General features: G+C 42.7%; 1 protein-coding gene across 2 annotated transcripts; it reads right to left on the minus strand.

Annotated features, from left to right (window-relative positions):
* Window positions 1–1,600: 1,600 nt before the first annotated feature.
* On the minus strand, window positions 1,601–12,087 carry LOC115572586 (tetratricopeptide repeat protein 39C-like). Of its 2 annotated transcripts, none has more exons than XM_030402811.1 (14): window positions 11,644–12,087; window positions 8,703–8,751; window positions 6,705–6,833; window positions 6,418–6,532; window positions 5,913–6,318; window positions 5,389–5,557; window positions 5,186–5,279; window positions 4,994–5,101; window positions 4,794–4,903; window positions 4,571–4,694; window positions 4,372–4,469; window positions 4,111–4,215; window positions 3,886–3,924; window positions 1,601–2,351 (listed from the first exon to the last, which is right to left on the minus strand). In XM_030402811.1, the coding sequence occupies exons 1-14, from the start codon at window positions 11,793–11,795 to the stop codon at window positions 2,262–2,264; spliced, it is 1,788 nt and encodes a 595-aa protein (XP_030258671.1). In that variant the 5' UTR covers window positions 11,796–12,087; the 3' UTR covers window positions 1,601–2,261. The 2 variants fall into 2 exon arrangements, with proteins under 2 accessions (XP_030258671.1, XP_030258672.1); XM_030402812.1 differs by lacking the exon at window positions 11,644–12,087 and adding an exon at window positions 8,896–8,917.
* Between the last annotated feature and the right edge of the window lie 641 nt (window positions 12,088–12,728).

Raw genomic sequence — 12,728 nt, forward strand, 5'->3', positions numbered from 1 at the left:
TGTGGGACATTTCTCTGTATTTAGTTGAGTGAAGGACCTGTGCAGTTAGACTGTCAGACCGACACGCCCTTGCTCCGCGCCTCCGGATTATCCGTTCACACTGGGACGGCTCACCAATAATGCGGCCCTGATACTACCGCCACATACTGCCGGTGGGACCCGCCGTCAGCGGGACGGAGGGTCGGCTGCGGCGCGGCCACATCAAGCCGGTGGGACCCGCCGCCAACGGGACGGAGGGCCGGCTGCGGCGCGGCCACATCATGCCGGTGGGACCCGCCGTTAGCAGGACGGAGAGTGTCAGCGGCGGTCAGCAGCGGTCACATCTCCTCGTTGGCGGAGGAGAGGATGCAAGCCGGGACGGAGTTGACCAGTGTTAATGGACTCCCCCGTTTCCTTACGTTTCATCCGAAGGAAACTTAAATAAACTAACAGCGCAGTCACCCTGCACACTGTGGCATCCAGGAAAGATGCAGAGCGATGTGGAGGAGACATGGCTGGTTAGCTGACTGGTTGGCTGGTTAGCTAGCTGCAAACTATTGTAAGCAATGCAAACCGAAACTGGAGAGTGAGTGGGAGAACCGCTGAAGCCGATGCGCTGAACGTATTTATACCACTTCCGCAGCAGGGCGGGGTTTATGCAAATCATATGGCCGCGTTACGTAACGCGGCCATGATTTGCATGATTTCTGACCCGCCCATTAAATCCTGAACACAGAAATGTTGAAAAACTGTTTGTGAGCCTAGCTCCAAAATTAAATTCTACATGGCTGAATGGCTTTTACATGTTTTAAGTAAACACATTTATGACCCGTTTAATGTGTTTAGAAGAAAATGGCTGATTTTGGTTTACACGGACTTTAAGTTGTTTGAATGACAGAGTTAATATCGGTCATGCTTTTTGTCAGTTATTCTAAGATCACGAGTATGACTTTTTGGGACCATCATTAATAAATGATACATTTATAGCCAATTAAAATTTTTGATAAGTTATTTTACCATTATCAAAAAAGTGCTTTATCAACCAAAAGCAATTGTAAAAGTTTATACACATCAGTTGCAAGTTTACAAGAAGTTTCTTAATAAATGGTCTATAAAGCATTTCATTGTTTTTGTTTACAGTGAAATAACTTGTCTAGTTCAATTAACTATAAATTAACCATTTGTTTCACAATGAATAATATGTATTAGAAATGTTAATAATGAATTATTTGCCATTGAACTGATTACAAATGCATTAACCGACAAAGACAGGCAAAAATGCATCAAGAAAAGTTATATGTTGTATAAAATCACATAGAAGTTCTACACAGGCTGATATTAATACATTTTAGTTGCCTCAATTTGTGTCAGATTTTGTTGGGCCTAGTTGCTGATTACAATGAAGTCATTTTGTGTAATTTAGTTTAGTATCACTCAAAAGACTTGGTGTTTACATCTGTTCTTTTAACTTTATACATAATACAAATTATGTTGTATATTTTTTATGCTAAACCAAAAATCCATTGTTAAGACATCAATTAAAGAAAGTGCTTAAAATGTGCATCCCTCATTAGTATTAATCATGTGCACACTGGTGTCTAACTACAATAGTCAAGTCAACTGGATTAAACAATATTCATTTTATTATATTAAAACAAACAATATAAAGGAGAACCAGTTTACAGTCAATAGTGGCACAACTTGATGTTGGCACATCTATTAAAACTCATGTGCGAGACATATTTACACTGATAAAAACAATCCTGCTTAAAAAAGGGGCAACACTAACAAAAACAATTGATTAGCAAAGTCTTTACAGCACAAATCTCAAAGTCAACAACCAAATCGGAGGTGGTAAGAACATCAGCTTCTCAAAATCAGTGGCTGAGTCATTCATATTAATTGCTTTGTCAGTTAATGTGATATGTGCCATTTCTCTACTTGACCCGTGTCCGTATCAGAGGAAAAACTCACTCTGTGGAAGCAATATGACTGATGCTTTTTTTTTTCAAATTAATTCATAGATTTCCATCTCATTAAAATGCCATAACCATGTAAACGATAAAGCAAAATGTGTTTAATTTATCATGATAGATTAGAGATAGAAAGTAAAACCCTCTTGTAACTGTTCTCCCATAAAACATTTCAATATACAGTATACTGCACACGTTTTAAAATGATAAATTGGCTCAGAATATGAAAATAAATTAAAACAAATAAAACAGTGTAACAGAAGTGCCCAGAGTGGTTTTCCACTTCTTTGTGAGGTGCAGATGACAAAGTCAAGGCTGGACTTCAGCCCTCATCGAGGCGAGAGCAGAATGAATCCGAACATGGAGCCTGTTCTCAAAGTCATAGCCTGCGTAGTCCTCCTGCATAATCCATGAAAGAAGAAGAGTTAATAAAATAAAGTTTTATTTTGTTTGCACTCTGCCCTCCAACAAGCCATGCAGTCAGCACACTTGGACCGATCAATGCCCTCGCTGCCCAATCGTGCAGCAGCACACCCATTAGAGAAACGGAGAGCCTGCTGCCCGGCTCCTCCTGTGCTCCTGTCAGACACTGCTGCATCTGCTCAGGCATGCAGAGTCAGCCGTCACAGCAACAGCAGAGAGCCAAAGATCTGTGCTCCCGTCAATGTCGGCTGTGCATCCACTAACAAAGTCAATAGCACTGCGCCAGACGTCTCTGAGGCAAATTCAGGTGGGTGAGGCAGCACCCGGTTCACCTCAGGCAATGCAGACACCATTCACTGTACAACCATCTGGAACCGCCTTCACCACATATGGAACAGGGTGTAGCCAGGCAATTAATTTTTATTAAAATCAAAAAAATGTGTTCAGTGTTCCCGAGGTGAGAGCTGCTCGTCTGTGTCATGACCTCTTGCTGAAGTCAGACAGCTTACCTAAACCAACAGAGCGTGCGTACAGGAACCTGGCATAGCTTCAGTCAGAGCTCTTATTGTTTCAAGGAGTACGTGAATGTCACCTATGCTTGTTACAGCGAATGAGCGTTTCCCCTTGTTTACCTGGAGTTTTCTATTTGGATCCGAGCCTCTCTTTAGGTATGGAGCCATTTTTTTTTTTTTCAGAGCATACAAACCCAGTCTACATCCATGATTTCTCCAGCTGGGGTGAAACCATCAATCCTCCCCCCTCTTCTCTCAGTTCAGTGACCAGCCAACCCACAGTGAACTGCACTCAGTTGACTGACTGAGAGGAATCAAGCAGCTGGCTACCCGCTCTATTATTGGGTATGCTCTAACCTGATCAGGCAGTGAGTGTATTGATCCGTTAGAGTGTGCAAATCCCAACATCTGCTATAAGACCATGATTAAACACTGACTACAAGCAGAAATAAAACGAGATACATTTAATAAGTCTAAAACCAATATATAAAGCATGCTACCAATTACTTATTGGTTTATACAGTAAATCAGCAAAAGAAAACAAGTATAAAATACAAGTCATTTGAAAGCACTAAAGGATAAGTTCACCCAAAAATGAAAATTCTGTCGTTATCTACTCACCCTTGTGCTGATGGAAAGTCGGGTGAAGTTTCGTAGTGCACAAAACATTTATGGAGCTTCACAGCAAAACACAGCTGCAGCATTCTCCCACACAATTGAAGTAGATGGGGGGCTTGTTTTAAAACGTGTAACAATAACATCTTTTTAATTCAGTTATGCCAGATGAGCTGTATGGGAGTAAATTTATGTTGTTTTCTTTCAACTACTTCAGTCATTTAGGAGGATGCTGTTTTACAGTGAACCTCCAGAGATGTTCCTGAACGAGTACGAAACTTCACCTGACTTTCCATCAGCATGTAGTTGGGTTGTAGATAATGACTGAATTGCCATGTTTTGGGTGAACTCAGTGAAGATGTATATAAAGAAACCTACTGTACCTTGGCCTGAAGCATTAGCATGCGGCCCTTCCCTACAGACTGTAAAAACAGGCAGAATAAAATATTTATTAGACAGTGCGACTTCTCCACCATCCCACACAACAGTCTCTCTCCTCTCTATCTCTCACACACACACACACACACACACACACACACACACACACACACACACACACACACACACACACACACACACACACACACACACACACAAACACAACTTGCCTCTGGGGAGTTCAGCAGCACACAACCCAGCTCATAGCAGGAGTAGGGCTGCACATAAGAGTTGCTCAGGCGACCCACCTCATCCCTCGCAGCCAGATGGAAATACTGCCAAATAACGAGGGATGACACACCGGATAAATTCAGTCAAGCTCTTATCACCACAGTATTGACACTTGTGTGATGAGTACATTGTTTCAGCAGTGTATTTTGCGGTGACTCATATTTCCGAGCATCATACATTCCAATTGCACACGGGAGTACCTGAATGGCATCTTTGGTATTATGAAGACATTTGTTAATGGCACCAAGGAGCAGGTTTTTCAGGCCTGCGCATGACACATCGTCAATCCCCTGCAGGACTAGAAGGCAAGAAAAAGAAAGTTTAAGCTTTGCCAAATAACACCGCTAAACAACACACAGAAGAGTAGTTTGGTTATATAAACATTTCAGATTCGAGTACCTTGTGTCATGGTCTGCAGCTTGGTGGTGGAGCAGTTGGCCAGAGCTTTCCACAGATAAAGAATCTCGATCACAGACAGGATGCAGAGTTCTTTGGATAGACTGGTGGTCCTCAGCTTCTCAGCCTGATTAAAAAAAAAAAAAAAGTGTGCATACACACTTCACTCATTATATTTTACACCAAAATCTTGCATGAGAAAATCAGCTGGTGTACAAACACTCACCCTCTTCATGGAGAACAACTCTATCTGATTATTCTTGCGTTTGAAAAGTCTTTGAACATCCTTGAACACAGACACAGCTCCCTCCAGGTCACCTGTGGCTCCCTGGCACACTACATGACAACACATACTATGGATTAGGAGCCGATTCCAAAACTCGCGAGAAATGCCTTCAAAGCCTTATGAATTTGTGTGGTCACCACCTCCGGTTAAATAGGCGTAGTAACACTGGGACCAGCGAGATTCCGTTTTCAGTCGCTCAAAAGCTTTGTAGGCTTCTCTGTAGTTCAGTTCGATCATGCTGCACCAACCTAAAACGTCCAGAAATTATAAAAAATTATGATGCAGACTAGCACTGAGCAGAGCAGTTTGAAATGTGAGAGGTAAATTAGTACCTATTTCATATAAACACACGTGCTGAATCTCCCTCTGGTCAGAGGCCAGATCTAAGGCATCTCGGAAGGACGTCAAGGCACTACTGATCTGGCACTAGAGAGGGCAACTTTATGGTGTGAGTTACAGGCTGAGACAATATTAAACGCTCCTAAGTCAGAATGAGCTACATAGATAATAAGATCTAGTGTTGACATGCATTTACCTCAAGGCGTTGAACTCTGCCTTTGAAAAACATGAAGAGGGAGGAGTTTGGATAGGTAGCCTCCCTTTGCTGGAGAATGGATTTGGCTTCCGTCAGGCCTGCCTGTGTGTCTGTGCCGTCCAGTGCGAAGAAGGGCTGCACTACTGTGTGGTACCACAAGAGGGCCAAGCTGTAAGGGAATCACTACAATGAGGACAATGTACAGCAAAAAAGGAAGTCTTCTTTTATCCGTTAAGATGGCATCATCTGCTGCAAAAAAGGAACAATTTGCAATGACCTTAACTTCATTGCTGGTGTGTATATTCCATATACACCTTAAAAAAAAACAAAAAACAGATGGATAATGAATTTCCTTCCATCAAGGATCAGTAATTTGTACTTACAACATCATTCATGGTGGCCACCAAAAAAAAAGACGTCTCACAAAGAAATCCATTCCTTTCTCCTAATGTTTACAAATGAATGTTCATGTTTCAGTTACAGCCAGAACACAGATACACAAACGTACTCACTCACATACTCACGTAGCTAAGGGGGCCTTCATGTCCTTACTTTCACTGGCGTACGTGAGCGCTGACAGGCCTTGAAGCCGGTCGCCAGGGAAGCCCAGCAGGTTGACGATCTTCAGCAGGTGCGGCGGCACCATCGAGATACAGAGGTGGAAGAGGCCGTAGCCAAAGCTGACCGAACCTTTCAGCCGATCCAGAGCCTCCTGGCTGACGCCGTCCATTCTCTGAGACGGGCTCGGCCCGGGTGAAGAGGAGCGGCTGTGGTGGGAGAGGTCGGAGGAGGAGGACAGAGATTGCGACGCAGTCGCTTGCTGTTCCGACGCCCTTCTTCTGCTGCCCTCCTGCAGGTGTGTGATGTCGCTGTAGCACTTGTTGTACATCTTCCAGGCTTTGCGGAGGATCCAGCCTCCTTTGATGTAGGCTGTCAGGAGATTGAAGTTGAGGTTGGTCAAGGTGAAATTCACACTGATTAATGAGCAATCTTCATATTTAATCAACAACTACTAAAAGCTTCCCTTACATGACAGCTCCTGTTTGATGAAAGACAGCACTGCGAGGTAAACCTGGCAGTCTGCAATAATGATCTGCCTCTGGAGTCGGTCCACTGCAGCCACCCCCGACCTCTGAGAGTCCATCTGCCCACACAAACAACTCACACTTACAGACTGGTGCGAAAACATGTTGGCAGGCTAACAAACCTGGACATTATGGTCCAACATAAAACGCTCCTTTACAGGCTGATGCATTTGTTCTATATACTGTATACACCTCATTCAATTATCATCAATGAAATTATGTGTTACTCACACTCCTCTTGATCTTGTTTTTGATGGTTTCAATGACCCCAGTGTTTTCACTCTCACACAGTCTCTCTGTAGCTTTGAGGTCCTCGAAGGCCATCTGCATTTTCTCTTCTTCAAACGTCATCATGGCATTCTGCAACAAGATAGATAGTTGAAAACTACTACAGCTACTCCAAATTAAATGCCGAGATGTGATCTACAGGCCTTCAAAGTTAAGCAGAAATTCTAATCCTGGATTAAACCCTGGACAGAAAACAGGAAAACTGTGCTGATCTGTCTTCATACTTTTCAGCGTTCATACAAACACACAATGTGTAGGAGTGTTTTATTTGAGATCAGTTTGCCACAACCTTCTTTTTTTTTAAACTGCTAAAAACAACATGAAGCCACAAACCAAAAAAAAGAAAAAAAAAAAAAAAAACAGGTTGGTCTGGCCCCTAAAAAATGTTTACAGCTAGAACTGAAGCAGGGGACAACTGAGGTCAAAAATGGCTGGCAGAAACAAGTAAGTAAATTCAATTTTTGTGATTTAAAAACTCAATTATACATTCATTACTTAACAGAATAAGGACGTAGCATTCTAAGTGCTGTATCGTAGGCAACTGGACTTGTTTCAGTTTCTAGTTTCGCCTCGCATCCAGGAGGCTTTCTCAGTTCTAACTAACTGGAGGGAAGTTTGGAGGCTTTTAAACTTTGTGTGGGAGTGTCCTTACAGAGTTGTTAGGGCCACTTGTGGGTCATGACCTTAACCGACCTTCATGTTTGTTGCTGGGGCTAGGTGAGCCCAGGTGTGAACAGGTGTTAAGGTGTCTGGTGAGGGAATGCCAAACTGCATTGTAGGTGGATTGCAGTCACAAAAGGAAGTAGCATGGTTAAATGGCAAAGACACATCATTTTTAGCATTCTTCTTATCATTTATATTCTTATCATTATTAATCAAGTTATAAAAGACCTGAATTAATTCTTAATGAGACACAAGGCTCCGACTACTGTTGCACTAAGTGATACATTAGAAAGGGAAAGAATCATCCGTCAAGATGAGGCATCTCTGTTACTTTGCTTGCACTAACGTTTGCTTTATCTCTTAATTTTAGGATTTTATTGAGAGTTGCTGAGGTCTGGGGCACTGGTAGCCCTAGCCAACTCAAACAGCTTTTTAACCCCTTTTAACAAGATAAGATGTACAGTGCAGAGCAGTACATAGAGGAACAGAACTGTGTTACTCTGGTGCAAAAAACAGAAAGAATAAATGATGCAACATTCAGTGGGAGTAAAGAGAACAAACGGAATACACTTAAGGTGAAAACAACAAGACGCACAAACAGGTACAAAATAAGACATGAAACAAAGTACAAACACATAGAGTTCAATATGCAGGACAACTACAAGAGTGTAAGAGTATATCTGTAAAATAATGGTAAATAGTGTTAATGAAAATGGTGAAAGCTCTCATCACAATCTGGTTAAATTGTAACCCTTTGCGTGTACATCATTCTTCCTTTGTCTCCCTTTGCCATTGATGGGTCGATCTAACAAGTCCTGAGTTTTGAGATTAACAGAATAACATTGAAGGTAGCTGCAAGTAGATCTTAAATAAAGAAACGGTTAATTGAATGACTTTTTTAGATCTTGACAGCAACAGGTGGTGATGACATCCACTGACACCACGTAGCAGTCGGAAGGAGACAGCCAAGTTGTTACTAAAAAAAGGTATATTTGTCCTAAAAAAAAAAGTGTATTTCACCTGCTGACAGGGAGCTTGTGATATGGTAGAACGCCCAGGAACAGCCAAGTCACTGACCCTGAGTTAAGATTGTTTTTTCAACTGCTGAACTTGCTTTTAATTGTTTGTTCCAAGCAGGGAAATTCCTTGAACCTATATTATGCAACAGATGTGGTTTTCAAAGGGACATTTACAATAATTGTTGTCAGCACACAAGTGCTGACAACAGTATGAGTGAAACTGCAGAGTGCTGCGAAAACAGGTTGCCCCTGAACTTACCAGAAAACTGACAAAACTGGCACCGAAACTCATCAGAGGACTGTGGTTCCTGAAACAGAAGATAAAAAGCAGGTGACATGTCAGACTGAGAGACCTGCTGAGTGAACAGACGACATATCTAGTGGCATTAAAGCAGTTCATGGGTGGAGTGAAGTGACAAAAGTGTGTTGAGCCTGTTTCATGCAGCACACACTGGACTGATTCACTGTGGAGACATGGACAAGGTGAGGCACAAGATGACTGCTGGAACAAAAGAAGCTACTCGAGTCAAAAGGAATGTAGTCGTTTTAATGCGTTCACACTCCCTAATACACAGCAGCATGTAAGAAAATTGGGACACCTGTCAATTACATGCTCAAAACAAATCATCAGATTAACCCCTAACGGTGTCAAAGTGATCCAGTAAAGGGCCGTGTGGCTGCAGGTTTTCATTCCAACCAAGCAAGAACACACCTGATCCAAATCAGGTGTGTTTCATTCCAACCAAGCAAGAACACACCTGATTTGGATCAGGTGTGTTCTTGCTTGGTTGGAATGAAAACCTGCAGCCACACGGCCCTTTACTGGATCACTTTGACACCACTGCGCCTAACTGCTGTTATACCTTAGACATCTACACGTTTACACATTCCCATTGCACACTAAAGCCCGACCTTAGCGGGGTTTATGTTGATTTTATTGTGGCACCATCTTGTTATGCTTAAAGGACTTTTCAGTATTTGTTGAGCCACAATACAAGCAGGCAATTGCGTGCTTTTTTTGTGCAAATTAATCTGGCTACTCACTCATCCTAATCCACCTTCTAACCTGTTGTCTTTCTCTTTTCTCCTTTTTTTTCCCCACTGCATAATCAATACTGACTGCTTGGATCTGCTTCATTCTGTGTGATCTTGTAATGTGTGACCCCCTGTCACCAGTCAGTCATGTAGTGTTCAACCAACGAAAAGTAGTGTGAACAGAACAGCTATTTGACGACTTTGAAAGCCATGTAGTGTGACCAAGGCATTAGCCTGCTAGATATCCAGCAGGCGCTTCACACACACTCTACCAATCGTCCTTCACAAGATCTGGGACTTTTTGTCAGCAAACTCCAAAGAAACGTCAGCAAGTGGAGGATCGGGGCTAAAATCCTGTAGTGTGTATTTATCTTAAAGCGTAGCTGCTGAGAGCTAGTTAGTCCTGGGAGAGGGGTGACCAAGTGGGGGAATGGTGTCAGAGAGTGTCACTTGAATTGGCACCAGAAACAGGCTCAGCAGCCTCCCAGTGACCTTAGCTGGACCGGAACTGAACACATCCTCCAAGACCGACAGAGGCCAGTGTGACGTCAGATAAAGCAGAGCCTTGGTGATTTACATGAGCTCTCTGGGACACTGACAAAGAAGATACAACAGGCTCGATGCTACTGTAAACAAACATTGGTTCTATGAAACGGGATGGGGCAGGGCTAGCTGGTTGGCGTGCTAACTTCAGTAGATACATAGAAAGATATCTGTCATCATCAGACTGTCAGAACTGTTATTTCTTCACATTCTGTTGATATTTTTTTTCTTTTTGTACTCGAATTTTAAAAAATAAAAGTGATGTAGATGTCAAATATCAGGCACTTTTCAAGGAAGAGGACTCAAGTGGAATGCAAATGTAAAAATGTTTTGCCTCAAAGAGTTATCATTGGGGCATAATGGATGCCGCAGGTGTATCCAATCATTTAATAAAAGGATTTTCAACTAAATCAGAGTGCTTCAGATTTTTTGTCGGACTGCCTACAAGTACCATCCACCTTGTTTGGAAGCCAGCTGGAGAGTCGGTGGTTCTTCATCTTTCATTTTCAACAAAGTTCCTCCATATTGCCTCTTTAAAAACGAGCCACAAGCTCGTCGTCGGCTGCTGTGTACGCGTCTTTCACTTCCCTCCATCTTTATTTCTGAGGCAATCAAAGCAGGGGGACACCAAGTGTTCAATGCAATTAGTGGAAGAGGTGACATTTAAGTTTTCACCGGGGGACAGGACACATGGGGGTGGGTTGCCCTTCTGTGGCATCTGCACCGTAGTTGAAAGCGAACCCTACGCAGACGTAACCGGCCCTTATAATAAGATCACAGCGTGGACCGCACAAAAACCCTGCAACCAGCGAGTGGACTGTGGTCGGAGCAGAGGTTCACAGCCCTTTTCACTTGCGAGCCATCACAGTTTGCTTATAATGAGGTCAACCACACCAGGTATCCTTTACCCTAAATGTATCTGAACAGAACTTCCAAGGTAAAACAAATACCCAGTAACACATGTGCAGAAAAGTGGAATTACATGTGGAAAAAAATTAAAGAGCATGGCGTGAATTATTAATTTAGTTTTCCTTTCCTATTGATTAACTGGCAGCTGCTCGTCTTAGGGGTCCAACACCCCCCAGGATGGGAATGAATAGGCTGAAGGATGATTTGCAGGTTTGATCTTTACATTATGGCGGCACATCAAATCTGACACATACAGCTGACCTGACAGGAACAAGCATTTCTGCTTTGAAAAACATTGTTGCACATCTCCACTGATGGTGTCCTCCATTATCACTACATCAAACAAAGTCATTTGACTGTTTGTCTGAGCATCACAAGTCCCGTCCTGGGTGTGGATATTTGCTCAGGGTATTCAAACACGATTCGCCCCGCTTGTGACCTGATCATATGGTGCCGCCGTGCACAGCGTGACAGGGATGTTGAGGTTTTGTTTCACAAATCTAAAAAGCACAGAGGCGCACCGAGGGGAACTAATGTCTTCATGGCCTCTACTCATGCTGGGTGACCACTGTAGTTTGGAGACATTTGCCGCGCTTGTCATCACGTTTGACAGCCCCCTTAGAGAGGTTATGTCAATTTTACATCAGCTAAACGTCCAAACAGACGCACAAACATTGCTTATTGTATCTCAAATCAAACAGACAGTGATGTACCTGTATGTCCTGAAGAGCTCGTCGCTCTCCTTGAATCCATTGTTGAGGAGCATGTTGATTCCCTTCAGTGCCAGCTCTGCGTCGTTGATGCGCTCCGTCTTCTCATCCTCCACGCTACTCAGCCCCGGGGCTGGTTCTGTCGGGTCCGCCATTCTGATACCCGATACCGGAGGAGCCGAAAGGAGGAGGAGGAGGAGGGAGGGGGAGCTGCGGTGAGTGTCGTTAGTTTGCTTACAGCCAGAATAGTCTCAGCCGGTGGCGCGGGTTGTTTTTGGAGCAAACACAGTCATGTTCTTATCGTTACACGAGGAGACTAGTGAGCGGACAGGTAGAGACACTGACGGCTAACAACATGAGTGTTTATGCTAGTCGTTCAACCGGCGGTTCCGTATTCTGCCGCCTGACCGCTGGCTCGAGTGCTCCTGCGCAGACAGGAAATGTGCTGCCTTCGAGTGCTGTCGGAATTCACGTTTGTCTGTGCAAGCCCACTTCCGCTAGCTCAAGATCGTTACATAGATAGGGGAGCCAGGGTTCTGGGCAAGTCCCTCCGCAACCACAATACATACATACATACATAAAAAAAAATATAACATTTGAAATAATGAGGTAAAAATTCATAGTTGTGGGATAGAAAAGTCTAAATTATTAGTTGAAAAGAAAAATCATGATCATCATGATGAATAAAAAGGCCAGAATCATGAGATAAAAAGTAATAAAAAGATTTTTTTTTTCTAAAAGTCATTATTTAGAGATAAAAGTGACAATGAGATAAAAAGTCAGAAATACGAGATAAAAAGTCAGAAATACGAGATAAAAGTGACAATGAGCCAAAAGTATTAAATTACACACACAAAAAAAAATAATCATGATCATAAAATAAAAATTCCAGAATCCAAATATAAAAAGTCAAAGTTATTGTTTGGAAAAAAAATCATAATTATGACATTAAAAAAATAGAACTGAGATTAAAAAAGTCAGAAATATGAGCTTAAAAAGTTATGATGAGATTTATTTAACACGAGATAAAAGTGAACTTTCACTCATGACTTCTCAAAGTCCGTGAAGGCAGCATCAGAGTGGGCGTG

This window comes from Sparus aurata, chromosome 21 (assembly GCF_900880675.1).
Source record: "Sparus aurata chromosome 21, fSpaAur1.1, whole genome shotgun sequence".
Taxonomy (NCBI): domain Eukaryota; kingdom Metazoa; phylum Chordata; class Actinopteri; order Spariformes; family Sparidae; genus Sparus; species Sparus aurata.

Coding starts and splice junctions, on each gene's coding strand:
- LOC115572586 (XM_030402811.1), bottom strand. CDS start 11,795: ATGGCGGACCCGACAGAACCAGCCCCGGGGCTGAGTAGCGTGGAGGAT. Junction 5,558..5,912: donor ATGAAGGCCCCCTTAGCTAC/GTGAGTATGTGA, acceptor ATTCCCTTACAG/CTTGGCCCTCTTGTGGTACC. Junction 5,102..5,185: donor CGTGTGTTTATATGAAATAG/GTACTAATTTAC, acceptor TGGACGTTTTAG/GTTGGTGCAGCATGATCGAA.